General features: G+C 41.7%; 1 protein-coding gene across 2 annotated transcripts; it reads right to left on the bottom strand.

Moving 5' to 3' along the window:
* Window positions 1–1,398: 1,398 nt before the first annotated feature.
* LOC106572223 (histone-lysine N-methyltransferase SUV39H1) lies at window positions 1,399–14,059 on the bottom strand. 2 transcript variants are annotated; one of them, XM_014146215.2, is made up of 6 exons: window positions 13,653–14,059; window positions 12,580–12,754; window positions 5,940–6,602; window positions 5,102–5,248; window positions 4,411–4,540; window positions 1,399–3,375 (listed from the first exon to the last, which is right to left on the bottom strand). In XM_014146215.2, exons 2-6 carry the CDS (start codon window positions 12,742–12,744, stop codon window positions 3,242–3,244), a joined length of 1,239 nt encoding a protein of 412 aa, XP_014001690.1. In that variant the 5' UTR covers window positions 12,745–12,754; window positions 13,653–14,059; the 3' UTR covers window positions 1,399–3,241. The 2 variants fall into 2 exon arrangements, with proteins under 2 accessions (XP_014001690.1, XP_014001689.2); XM_014146214.2 differs by having other exon boundaries at window positions 12,580–12,725.
* Window positions 14,060–14,581: the final 522 nt, after the last annotated feature.

The following is a 14,581-nucleotide window of genomic DNA, read 5'->3' as shown; positions in this document are numbered from 1 at the left end:
CGCTTTGCTGATGTCAAAGTTGTGAACAGAGTGCCCCATGGTGGCGGTGGGGTTAAGGTATGGGCAGGCATAAGCTACGGACAAAGAACACAATTGCATTTTAGCGATGGAAATTTAAATACAGAGATACCTTGACGAGATCCGGAAGCCCATAGTCGTGTCATTAATCCACCGCCATCACCTCATGTTTCAGCATGATAATGCATAGCCCCATGTCGCAAGGATCTGTACACAATTCCTGGAAGCGGAAAATGTCCCAGTTCTTCCATGGCCTGCATACTCACCAGACATGTCACCCATTGAGCATGTTTGGGATGCTCTGGATCGACGTGTACGACAGCGTGTACCAATTCCCACCAAACTCCAGCTATTTCGCACAGCCATTGAAGAGTGGGACAACATCCCACGGGCCACAAAATCAACTCTATGCGAAGGAGATGTACATGAGGCAAATGGTGGTCACACCAGATACTGACTGGTTTTCTGATCCACAGACCTACCTTTTTTATTTTAAGGCATCTGTGACCAACAGATGCATATTTGTATTCACAGTCATGTGAAATCTATAGATTAGGGCCTAATGAATTTATTTCAATTGACTGATTTCCTTATATGAACTGTAACACAGTAAAATCTTTGAAATTATTCCACGTGGCATTTAAATTTGTTCAGTGTATTTTAATTTGATGCTATCCCACATGCTGTAGATGAAATCGTCATACTTCAATATGACCAAAGTATAAAAAACTTGAATAGCTTTCTAATGGTTCAGAGAATTAATGTGTTTTACTGTATATCCTCATTCTTCATTGTTGATGAGCAACCTGAAAACAACGCTCTAGTCAGCTTATTCATATAATCAAATCCCTGTTCTCACACATGGCCGTTCCACACTAGGGCCATCTGGGTGCTTTGGCTTATGCTCCATTTCCTTCGCCTCGTGTTTCTTTGCCTGTGCTTAGCGCTGCTGATCCTCCATAAATCCAGCGAATTCAAGGGTTTCAGCATACATCTAACCTACCCTGGCGCTGCCACCCACGGGTCCCCTGCTGCCCCAGGCTCTGGTGCTCCATCACACTATCTGACCTCCAAAGGAAAGCAAATGTGTCAGAGCACTGAGATTGTTAGCTATCAGGGAATATCATACTAACAGGGAGCAGCCTCCTAACTCTAGACATGTCAATAAATAAAAAATATGGTGTGTATTGGTAAAATTGCATGTGCTGTGCTCACTAATGCCAGTTACTGCCTATGCAGCCATGACTAAAGAGCTCCAGTACATATCCTTGAGCCAAGAGCAGAGGCAGCTGTGGCCTGGTGATTTCATCTGAGAGAGTGGGAGGTGAGAACAGGCAGAGTGGAGGGGACAAGGACAGTGTGTGGGTAACATACAGTGAGTAACAAGCACTACTCTTTACTGAAAGACAATACAGGTATTGCGGTCTAAATGTCTACCAAGAGACATGTCATATTTTTGCCATTTGAGCTGTTGCAAATACTTACGCTGCATTTCCACAGGCAGCCAAATTCTAAAATTGTCCCAATTATTGGCAAAATAGCTGATCTGATTGGTCAAAAGACCAATTAGTGAGAAAAAATATCAGCATTGGACTTTTTTTTAAACGCAGCCATAATGTCAGGACAAGTATAAAAGGAAAGTGTACATTTCAGTTCTTGGATATCGGCAGTAAAATCATGCATTGATCTGAAGTCATAGGAATGCAGTTACACCATCTAGTGGTGTTGTGGTTGTACTAAAATGTATTGTAGTACAGGTAAATTTGTTACATTTTCCCAGAACAATACGTCTGATTAAAACGTTTACTTACATTGTTTTTGCTGGCTGCAAACCTTTACATTTTATCAATGTAATAATGTTATGTGAAAAAACAGAACTGTGTTGTTTACTTTGGCTATCAGAACTACATGAAAAGTAAAATGACTAGCTACAAAGGATATTTTCCATCTGCTTCACACAAAAATAGGTTAAAAGCATGAAGTGCGGTTTCATGGTACTGCTTGCTTGCCCTGAATTGCAGGACAACAAAATGGGAGCGTCAGAATGGAATCATTCACATAAGAAAAAGTAGGCTGATTGAAAACCAACAAGCACCGGGACAGTTTGGGGGTAAACTAATTCATACCTTATTTTAAGACAAGAATATACACCACTACTTGCAAGAAGTGTGAAAGAATTGCACTTACCGGTAATTGTAAGTGCAATTGAAAGCATATCAGTATAAAAGTGAAAATACACCTATTAATTACATTATTTTCCACCAACAAGGCTTGAAGCTCAATGGCTGCTTTTACACAGGCAGTCTAATTCTGACCTTTCGCCCAATTGTCGTCAAAAGAGCTGACCCGATTGGCCAAAAGACCAATAAGTGGGAAAATATCAGAAGTTGTCTGCCTGTGTACACAGCCTACAAACTTTTGAATTCTCAAACATTGAAAAAAATTGTCAAACTGACAACAATGCACTACAGATATACACTGAGTGAAAACATTAAGAACATTTCTAATATCGAGTTGCACCCCTCAATTCGTCAGGGCAGGGACTCTACAAGATGTCGAACACGTTCCACAGGGATGCTGGCCCATGTTGACTCCATTGCTTCCCACAGTTGTGTCAAGTTGGCTGGATGTCCTTTGGGTGGTGGACCATTCTTGATATACAGAGGAAACTGTTGCACATGAAACGCTGGCACCTACTACCATACCCCGTTCAAAGGCACTTAAATCTTTTGTCCTGCCCATTCATCCTCAATGGCACACAAACACATCTCAATTGTCTCAAGGCTTAAAAAAGTATTTCTTTAACCCGTCTCCTCCCCTTCATCTACACTGATTGCAGTGGATTTAACAATTGACATGAATAAGGGATCATAGCTTTCACCAGGTCAGTCTATGTCATGGAAAGAGCAGGTGTTGTTAATGTTTTGTATACGCAGTGTAGAATCTCTGAAGAAAAAAAAAAAAAAAATGATTTGTGGATGTAGATCATATTGTTAATTGTTTCACTAAAATCGTCAACCAAGATACTAGATATGTTTGGGGACATAAAAAAGAAATCACCATATCAGTTTTGATATCACCCATGCGCCAATGTGGCTTGAAAGTTAATGAAAGTAAAATAAAAAGACAAATAAAAATTCATGTAAACGCTGTACAACTTTCAGAATTCCCCAAAATATATGATGTGTCTGTTGTAGCTGTGATGTTCCGTTGCCAATCTATATCAGAAGAGATACTTTCGACATGTGTCAGATCCACACCTGCACTCCACCCGAATGCGCTTTTTGGGAGAGCTTGGGAGTCCCGCTAAACTGAAATTGGAGTCCATCCTTGTGCTCTCTGCATCAACTGGGTCAACTGCAACGACAATGTCAAGAGCCAAATTCAGCAAAGATAGCCATAACACGTTTCTCAGTTGTGTTGGCTATCTCACCTGCACCACATAATTGTCAAACTGTTTAACAAGCCAAATATGAAAAGCAGTATTGGCCAAGCATCAAACACTAAAAAGCAAAACAAAGTTTAACGTTGAAATTTCCAGTGCTTACTGATAACATTGCATTATACAATTTCAAGGTGTGTTACTAAAAAGACAAGAGGGTTTACCCAATTGCACTTGCCTACCTAGCCCTGAAAGGACTGAGTAGGTAATTTGACACATTTGGTGTCCATTGCCCAAACCCACCTATGTAGTTAGTCAATGTAGCTAGTAAGTTAATGGCAATGTCTACTTGCAGCAATGGGTGATGCTAAAATGACAGAGCCCATTCATTTTCAATGGAAGGAAAATGACATGCCTAAATGAGCCAGGTGAAATGTGCAAAGCAAAGAAAGCGATGCAAATTTTTTGGGGAAAGCTGGACTCCAGCGATATTGAGGCAAGATTGACAATTGAGGCTCACAATAGCTTCCTGCCGGTGCTGTATCGGAGGTTGATAAATTCACTACCTATCACGCTGTGGGCCTGCTGCCCGAAAGAAACACCCACATGGTGATCAACTGTTGAAAATCAAGTGACTTTCAGTTGATATCAACTGTTAGTCACTATTAGTAACAGCAGCTGTATTATCTGCCTTTAAAGGGATACTGCAGGATTCTGTTTTTTCCACTTACCCAGTCAAATTAACTCGTGGATACCATTTATAGGTCTTTCAGTGTAGTATGAAGAAAGTTAGAGCTGGTTTCTTGAGCCAATGCAAACTAGCGTTAGCGCAATGACTTCAAAGTACACACGCTAGCATACGCTAGCAGAGACAAAAAATACGGTATCCAGGAGTTCATCCGACTCTGGGTAAGAAGAAAAACAGCTTGATTGCCAATATCTCCCAGTATCCCTTTAAAGTTTAAAATGTCACGTTGGGGTCATATTAGGCAGTGGAACATCACACTTACTTTGCATCTTGTAGTCAAAAGTGAGCTCTTCTCCTGCCCTGATGGAGCGTGTTGAAAATAATGCTATCCTCGGGAGCCTCTGATCCAGGTTGTCTATAAACACATTGTATACTTGCAGGTTGGGGTTGCACTGCAAAACAGAGACAAGACAACTTAAAAGTAAGCTATTTAAAAAAAAGGTCCAATGTAGCAGTTTTTATCTCAATATCAAATCTATTCTGGGTAACAATTAAGTAGCTCACTGTGATTGTTTTCAATAAAAAAAGGTAGAAATGCGCATTTTTTTACTGCACTGGGACTTTAAGGTCAAAGCATATCTACAGCAATCAATGCTATATTTCAGAATAGCCGAACGCTTATAATACATTTCACAAAAAACACAATTATATTATCATTTTCATTGGGAGAAAAAAAAATCTTTGTTCACTATAAATCTTATTCAGTTAGAAAAATTTGGTGCACTTCTTGTTCCGTATGCGAAAGCATATTACAGTGCAATACAAGAACACGTCCATGGGAACTCAAGTGGCATTTTGAACGGCTTCTATTCTGCTGTGTCTACGATGCGTCTGCTTTCACTTGCGCATAGAATACCAAAATATACTACTACCGAAAGTTACGACATTGTGCTTTGGCTATTCTGCAGGTATGTTTTTTGAAAGGTTAACCCGTATGATAATGTACCACTCACACTGTGGTTGACAAAGTGGGAGATGTTGCCATGGTTAGCGGCATCCACCGTATAAACATCCTCCACGTAGTCCAGGTCAAACAGGTAGGTGGCGCCTTGCCGGTCGTACAGGTGTCCTCTCTTCTCCGCCTCATCCGATGTGATGATCTGACGGAGGCAGATGAACACACCACTTTAGCAACTGCTCACAAACACCCTGAATGGAAAGTTAAAGTAAGCTTCCGTTAAAAAAGCAGACTCAGACAAATATTTGTCTAATGTCCTTTGTCCATTACTCAAATCCAGGCATCTGAGACTGTGGGCCACCCTTCAGAGAACATCAAGACAACACCCCCCCATTGCAACTATTTATTTTTCAGTTGTAAATAGTTGTAATGAATCTGTTCGAGAACCACTATTTTTGGCCACTCCGATTCATTATTTATAGTAGCAAGCAATCTGATTTCTTTTACATTCTATTACAAGGCATGTCATTGCCCCTTTAAGACATCTGTTGCGCCGTTACACCTAAAGCATGCTCCAAACCTATTTTTTTTACGGTGCCACAAGTGTAATTTTAGGAGTTGAGAAATAAACATTGTAGCACTGGAAAGCTGGGATCAATTATTATATATATTTTTTTTTAATGTAGCCATCAAAACTTATTTTAAATGACAAATGTAAAAATAACCTTAAAAATATATTCAACTCTGGTGCTTCCCTAGGGAGGCATGCCTCACACTTTAATCCAATTTTAACATTCGCTTCGTGACAGAATAGCTAATTCCGGTAAACGCAGCGGACATGATCGGCCAATACTTTTTACCCCAAATATTGGCCAATACTTTATACTACTTACCTCTCCAACGTACTCCATGACAAAGGTGTTTTTTTTAATGTGCTGTAGTGCACGCACGCCCCAGCCTCGGCCGTTCCCAGTTTTGAAGATGCACAGGTCGAACTGAATGCCCTTCTGGACCAAGCGGTTGGAGCAGTCAGGCCCGCAGCTGCAGCGGGCGTTACACTCGTAGATGGGCTCCCCGGCCCGCACTCGCACCTGGCCCTTGTCAGTGTAGGCCAGGCGGTGGAGGGAGGCCCCGGGGCAGCAGCCGCCGACCGGATCACTAAAGCAGTCCTTACACTCACAGCCCACGGCCATCTCGTTGAGCACGATGCCCTCACCCACCTTATAATTAGTGATGTAGGTGAAGTCCCTGGGCGGGCCATCCAGGTCCACCTCGTTCAGGACAAAGATGCGGCCCGGGTGGTTACGAGTCTTGTTCAGGTCGGCTTCCCAGCACTGGAGCCTCTTGCGGAGCTTGGCTTTCTGCACCAGGGTCCAGGCCACGTCCTTGTCCAGCCGCTTGGGGCAGGTGGTCCGTCTCCTCTGCCGCCTCAGCTCACACTCCATGTCCTCGTGGAACTGAGTCATTAGCTTCCTGCACTTTAGGTTTTTGCGGGGCTCCCAGGTGTTGCTCGACTCGGGGTAGCCCTTCCATTTAACCAGGTAGAACTCCTGCTCCTGATTCACAAAAGGAGACATGACATGGGTTGCATATTATGGCACAAAATATTAAACATTTTATACATTATGCACGCATATAGTCCATTCTAAAAGTATTCAGACCACTTGACTTCCTCCACATTGTTATGTTACAGCCTTATTCTAAAATGGATGAAATTGGTCTTTTTCCTCAATCTACACACAATATCTCATAATGACAAAGCAAAACCAGATTGAGAAATGTTTGCAAATTCATAAAATAAAAAAACTGAAATATCACATTTACATAAGTATTCAGTCCCTTTACTCAGTACTTTGTTGAAACACCTTTGGCAGCGATTACAGCCTCGAGTCTTCTTGGGTATGACGCTACAAGCCTGGCACACCTGTATTTGGGAAGTTTCTCCCATTCTTCTCTGCAGATCCTCTCAAGCCCTGTCAGGTTTGATGGGGAGTGTTGCTGCAGAGCTAAACTTAGCAAAAAAAGAAACATCCTCTCACTGTCAACTGTGTTTATTTTGAGCAAACTTAACATGTGTAAAGTCAGCCCCCACCCTCCGATCCAACAGTTCCCAGACGTGCTCAATGGGATTGAGATCCGGGCTCTTCGCTGGCCATGGCAGAACACTGACATTCCTGTCTTGCAGGGAATCACGCACAGAACGAGCAGTATGGCTGGTGGCATTGTCATGGTGGTGGGTCACGTCAGGATGAGCCTGCAGGAAGGGTACCACATGAGGGAGGATGTCTTCCCTGTAACGCACAGCATTGAGATTGCCTGCAATGACAAGCTCAGTCCAATGATGCTGTGACACTGCCCCAGACCATGACGGACCCTCCACCTCCAAATCGATCCCGCTCAAGAGTACAGGCCTTGGTGTATCGCTCATTCCTTTGACAAGAAACGCAAATCCGACCATCACCACCGGTGAGACAAAACCACGAATCATCAGCGAAGAGCACTTTTTGCCAGTCCTGTCTGGTCCAGCGACGGTGGGTTTGTGCCCATAGGTGACGTTGTTGCCATCCTGTACCTTTCCTGCAGGTGTGAGGTTCCGATCCTGTGCAGGTGTTGTTACACGTGGTCTGCCACTGCGAGGACGATCAGCTGTCCGTCCTGTCTCCCTGTAGCGCTGTCTTATGCGTCTCACAGTACGGACATTGCAATTTATTGCCCTGGCCACATCTGCAGTCCTAATGCCTCATTGCAGCATGCCTAAGGCACATTCACACAGATGAGCAGGGACCCTGGGCATCTTTCTTTTGGTGTTTTTCAGAGTCAGTAGAAAGGCCTCTTTAGTGTCCTACGTTTTCATAACTGTGACTAATTGCCTACCGTTTGTAAGCTGTCAGTGTCTTAATGACTGTTCCACAGGTGCATGTTCATTAATTGTTTATGGTTCTTTGGATTTTGGTTCTTTGGATTTTTATGAATTATCTTTGAGACAGGGTCCTGAAAAAGGGGCGTTTATTTTTTTGCCGAGTTTATTTTCAGGTGTTTGATCAGGTTCAAGTCCGGGCACTGGGTACTTCTCTCCATTCCTCTTTCCCTCGATCCTGACTAGTCTCCTAATCCCTGCTGCTGAAAAACATCCCCACAGCATGATGCTGCCACCAATATGCTTCACCGCAGGGATGGTGCCAGGTTTCCTCCAGACATGACGCTTGGCATTCAGGCCAAAGAGTTCAATCTTGGTTTCATCAGACCAGAAAATCTTATCTCATGGTCTGAGAGTCCTTTAGGTGCCTTTTGGCAAACTCCAAGCAAACTGTCAAATGCCTTTTACTGATGAGTGGCTTCCGTCTGGCCACTCTACCATAAAAGATCTGATTGGTGGAGTGCTGCAGAGCTGGTTGTCCTTCTGTAAGGTTCTCCCATCTCAACAGATTAACTCTTAAGCTCTGTCAGAGTGACCGTTGGGTTCTTGGTTACCTCGCTGACCAAGGTCACTTTCCCCTGATTTCCCTGAGCTGGCCGCCCATCCAAAATGAGCAGCGTCTTCGTGGTTCCAAACTTCTTCCATTTAAGAATGATGAGGCCACTGTTCTTAGGGACCTTCAATGCTGCAGAAATGTTTTGGTACCCTTCCCCAGATCTGTGCTGCTCTATAGACAATTCCTTCAACCTCATGGCTTGGTTTTTGCTCTGACATGCACTGTCAACTGTGAGACCTTAAATAGAAAGTTGTGAGCCTTTCCAAACCATGTCCAAATTAATTGAATTTACCACAGGTGGACTCCCAATCAAGTTGTAGAAACATCTCAAGGATGATCAATAGAAACAGAAGGCACCTGAGCATACCCAATTTTGAGTCACATAGGAAAGGGTCTGTAAACTTACGTAAATAATGTATTTTGTTTTTAATACATTTGCAAAAAAAATCAAAAAACGTGTTCTCTCTTTGGCATTATGGGGTATTGTGTGTAGATTGACTTTTTTTTATTTTATCAATTTTAGAATAAGGCTGTAACCTAACAAAATGTGGAAAAAGTAAAAGGGCAGGCGGAAAACTGGTGAGGGCCCAAAAAAAAGTTTATTTTTTCCCCACCGAAACATGCAAAACATGACAGCTTTGCACACTCTTGGCATTCTCTCAACCAGCTTCTTGAGGTAGTCACCTGGAATGCATTTCAATTAACAGGTGTGCCTTGTTAAAATTTAATTTGGGGAATTTCTTTGCTTCTGAATGCGTTTCAGCTAATCAGTTGTGTTGTGACAAGGTAGGTGTGGTATACAGAAGATAGCCCTATTTGGTAAAAGATCAAGTCCATATTACGGCAAGAACAGCTCAAATAAGCAATGAGAAATGACAGTCCATCATTACTTTAAGACATGAAGGTCAGTCAATCAGGAACATTTCAAGAACTTTGAAAGTTTCTTCAAGTGCAGTCTCAAAAACCCTCAAGTACTATGATGAAACTGGCTCTCATGAGGACCGCCACAGGAAAGGAAGATCCAGAGTTACCACTGCTGCAGAGGATAAGTTCACTATAGTTAACTGCACCTCAGATTGCAGCCCAAATAAATGCTTCACAGAGTTCAAGAAACAGACACATCAACTGTTCAGAGAAGACTGCATGAATCAGGCCTTCATGGTTGAATTGCTGCAAAGAAACCACTACTAAAGGAGACCAATAAGAAGACACTTGCTTGGGCCAAGACAAACGAGTAATGGACATTAGATCGGTGGAAATCTGTCCCTTGGTCTGATGAGTCCAAATTTGAGATTTTTGGTTCCAACCTCTGTGTCTTTTTGAGATGCAGAGTAGGTAAACGGATGATCTCTGCATGTGTGGTTCCCACTGTGAAGCATAGAGGAGGAGGTTTGATGGTGTGGGGGTGCTTGGCTGGTGACACTGTCAGTGATTTATTTAGAATTCAAGGCACCCTTAAACAGAATGGCTACAACAGCATTCTGCAGCAATACGCCATCCCATCTGGTTTGCGCTCAGTGGGACTATCATTTGTTTTTCAACAGGACAACGACCCAACACACCTCCAGGCTGTGTAAGGGCTATTTGACCAAGAAGAAGAGTGATGGAGTGCTGCATCAGAACACCCGACCTTAACCCAATTGAGATGGTTTGGGATGAGTTGGACCGCAAAGTGAAGGAAAAGCAGCCAACAAGTGCTCAGCATATGTGGGAACTCCTTCAAGCCTGTTGGAAAGCATTCCATGTGAAGGTGGTTGAGAGAATGCCAAGAGTGTGCAAAGCGGTCATCAAGGCAAAGGGTGGCTACTTTGAAGAATATAAAATATATTTTGATTTGCTTAACACTTTTTTGGTTACTACATGATTCCATATGCGTTACTTAATAGTTTTGATGTCCACTATTATTCTACAATGCAGAAAATAGTAAAAATAAAGAAAACCCTATAATGACTATGTCTGTCCACATTTTTGACTGGTACTGTATATACGTTCATATTTTATAAAAGAGCAGACCTGCCAACCCTGTCCAACTTTTTAGAGTACCAGACCCAAGCAGCAAATTGGAGATTCAAGTCGCTGTTCGCTGGAAGAGTCTGGTGTTTCAGCATATGTAAAAGGTGCCTATTGTATTTCTTTGCAGCGCACATCATTTCAGATTTTCTAAATTGATAAAATCTTAAATCTAGTGCAAAGGCATTTTAGAAGCATTGCCTCTATAGCTAATACCAGACAATCACTCATTCTTCATCGCACAGTCTTCTAAACTCCCGACTCCATTTAATGCCAAGATTTGTATATTTATTTAGATTTTTATGCTTTTTGTGACGTGGATCATAATTACAGTTAGTCTATCAGGTCCTCGTAACGTTACATGGAAAATACAATTAATGGGACGCAGAATTAAATGTAAATCACACTCGCACAAATGCGACCAGTTATTTTTCGTATTTGCATTTCATTTCTTTCACTAGCAAATGCGAGTGAACTGCTGGTACTTTAGAGCCCAATGAATGTCCATCTTATGTTCGCTAACGTTAGCTTTAAACAATCAGTGTTTACCTTTCCACAACACACGGAGTCGAAAAGGGATTTGGCGTTGTGTTTACGTACAGCTGACAGTCGTCAAACTCAGCATCACAACAAACAGGAGGAGGGGCAGACACGGGGTAGCTACGTCCAATAATGATGTATTAATCTCCATGTCTGTTGACACAAACTCCATAAATGTCTGTGTGTTGCAGCTCGCGAATCGGGATGTTAGATTTACTCAGTGGATTTATTTTTTATTAAAATGTTAAAAAATAAAAATCAGGCCCTATTCATTTCTGCGCACTTTTAACTCAGATCTTGTACCTGCGTACATGGACAGAGAATTTCGTAGTTGGTACGCAAAATTCGTGCATCTTGGCAGGTCTGAAAGTGCTTTTTGCATATACAGTTCCCCAAGTTGCTAACAGTTGGTTAGCCCAAGATGTACTGTTAAGGAGTGTTGACTAACTGACTCCTTTAATGTCCAAGGACCTTTATATGTTATGTTCAAAGGTAAACTGGGTCTGGCAGCCAAAACAGCTAAGTACTCCATCTAAATGTGAATCTATTCTCAATTGCGATAATGTTCTAGAACCATAAAGCCCTCTACTTTCATAACACATCAAAATAGTTTATAAAATATATACATATTGTACACTGTTTTAACACAGTTGCAGCCAACAGGACATCACTTTCTGGCATCCTTCTTCCATTACACCCAGGTGTTCAGAGACCCTAGATAGCTAATTAGAACAGGTGGTCGCCTGTTGGAAATATAACCGTGTGGTGGGCCATGTTAAAAGGTGAATAGTAATTAGTAGACAGAGCGTCGGGACAGCATCTGGGAATATCCCCCGGACTGCAGATATGTTAATAGACGGTGTATGTTTAGTATTAGGCTACCGTCTATGAATGGGCTAACAGTTGGCCACACACAAACACAGATTAGGGCTGGGAATTGCCATGGAACTCTCAATACAATATTATCACAATACTTAGGTGCCGAGTCGATATGTATTGCGATTCGATATTTTTATTTTATTGCGACACAACGTTCCAAACATATTAATCACCATATGTCTGCTGCAGAGGGACAAGAGAGAGACATGATAAAACGAGTTTGGATCAGTCATGGCAATAAGTGTTGAAAACAAACTTACTTCCTATTTAAAAAGATTGAGAACAAGATATTAAGGAAAAATACTGGTGTTTTGGTGCAGGTACAGCCAACTAGCTCAGAAATAATATTGCAATGTTTTCAAAATGATATATCATCAAAAATATCCTGATTTGTAACTATCGATTTTTTCCCCCATCACTAATAGAGATCCTATTAAACTACATCATTATATGATCACATATCTCTAGCTGTAAATTCTGACTGATGATCTGTTTCCATGGACTGCTTTATGGACTGTGGCTTTAAAAAACCAAAAGTTAAAAGGAATCACCAACTGAAGGTTGCAATTCTTGAGATAACTCTAGGACTTGCCTCAGCCTTCATAGTCCCTTAGAGAATGAATTCACTCACCTTAGACTTCTTGTAGTCACAGAGGTACTCAACCTCATAGTCATCGATGTTATGCTTGTTCACCCGTAGCTGTTTACAATGGAGCCTTTCCTGGCGGCAGACTGCCTGCAGATCGTCCAAAGACAGCTTGCAGGATACGCTACAACCTGCAATTGTAGCCACCATGTTTAGCTAGCTAAGTTACAAATAAACGAGAAAAAAATATATTCAGCTTGAGTATTCTTATTTGTAATTGCAGACACTGCCAGACAGTTCTACAAAAAAGACAGTTTGAAGACAGGCAGAAACTGCTCATCCAATAGAAATCCCTGATATCGCTTGTAGGCGATGTCATGGCGAAGTTGGCTAGTTAAGCTCATGCGCAGAAACACGTCACCGGGTCTAACGGTTGTTTCATGCCGAACGGCGCATGCGCAAGACGTCAAATCAGAGGCACGCCTTCGATGTAGTCGTTTTTGACGAAAATGAAAGCGTGTCAATGTCACGAGATTGGATTAATAAAATGTTCAACTACTTAAGACATTCATTCGAATCCAGGTTGTGTCTTTAGATTGAGACAATGAACAACTAAGGAAGAATTCTTCACTTCTCAAACCCCAGCCTGGTCTACTTGGTCTGTTTCGCGATGTTGCGCCTCTGGTTTCATAAACTGGTTCAACAGAATACGGTCTGTGTTTTGGCGCGCTAAATTATGTTTGCAAGTAGGGTTGTCAGAAAACCACGCGAAATTTCATAAAATTGACGCGTCCTAATGACACGCAGCTTGCTGACTAGCTAGTTCTTGGGCTACTTTAGTTAGCTAGATAGTTACTCCATATCCGCATGCATTCGTTTGGCTTTTTAAAAGTTAACGGTATCAACTACAAGCTGTTAGTATTTAAAAAAAATACCACACAATCCACATGCGCAGATATAACTGCCTACTCATCGTTCTTGCTTTAACCTGGCCAGGTATTCTACGACAAGCGTGTGATAAAGGTCGCGGAATTAAGTGTACGAGTTTAATTTCAAACAGCCACAATATGCCAAAAACACAAACATATATATACGTATTAACTTCCCACTCTCCTTACCTTCCAACTCTTCCGCCATGTTTACTGCGCCGCCAAAATTGAACAATCCTTCGATTGGGGGAAAAGACTTTCGAGGAAGCAGCTGTTCTATGCTGTTGATTGGATGCAGCATATTCTAGCGGTATTTCTATTGGAGCACAAAAAGCTCTGCGACTGCAAAACTTTACAAATATATAATCCTTTTGCGAGGTATGGAAAAATAATACACATTCTCACTAATGTTCAGCGAATATTGGGGGGGAAACATATCCTTATTTATTAATTCAATCATTTGAAATGTAACACTAGAGGGTGCAGTAGACACCATTTCAAAATTGGCTCCACTACATGCATGGGAGTTAAATAAAATCAAAATTATATTGGTCATGTACACCTTGTTAGCAGATGTAATTGCGAGTGAAATGCTTGTGCTTCGAGTTTCTGACAGTGCAGCAATATAACAAGTAATCTAACAATTCCACAACAATTTTTTATTTCACCTTTATTTAACCAGGTAGGCAAGTTGAGAACAAGTTCTCATTTACAATTGCGACCTGGCCAAGATAAAGCAAAGCAGTTCGACACATACAACAGAGTTACACATGGAGTAAAACAAACATACAGTCAATAATACAGTAGAAAAATAAGTCTATATACAATGTGAGCAAATGAGGTGAGATAAGGGAAGTAAAGGCAAAAAAGGCCATGGTGGCAAAGTAAATACAATATAGCAGATTTGTAGTGGAAGAAAGTGTAAAGTAGAAATAAATAATGGGGTGCAAAGGAGCAAAATAAATTAAATAAATACAGTAGGGGAAGAGGTAGTTGTTTGGGCTAAATTATAGATGGGCTATGTACAGGTGCAGTGATCTGTGAGCTGCTCTGACAGCTGGTACTTAAAGCTAGTGAGGGAGATAAGTGTTTCCAGTTTCAGAGATTTTTGTAGTTCG

The sequence above is a fragment of the Salmo salar genome, chromosome ssa15 (genome assembly GCF_905237065.1).
Source record: "Salmo salar chromosome ssa15, Ssal_v3.1, whole genome shotgun sequence".
NCBI classification, from domain to species: Eukaryota; Metazoa; Chordata; class Actinopteri; order Salmoniformes; family Salmonidae; genus Salmo; species Salmo salar.
This window is presented reverse-complemented; position numbering and strand designations above follow the sequence as displayed.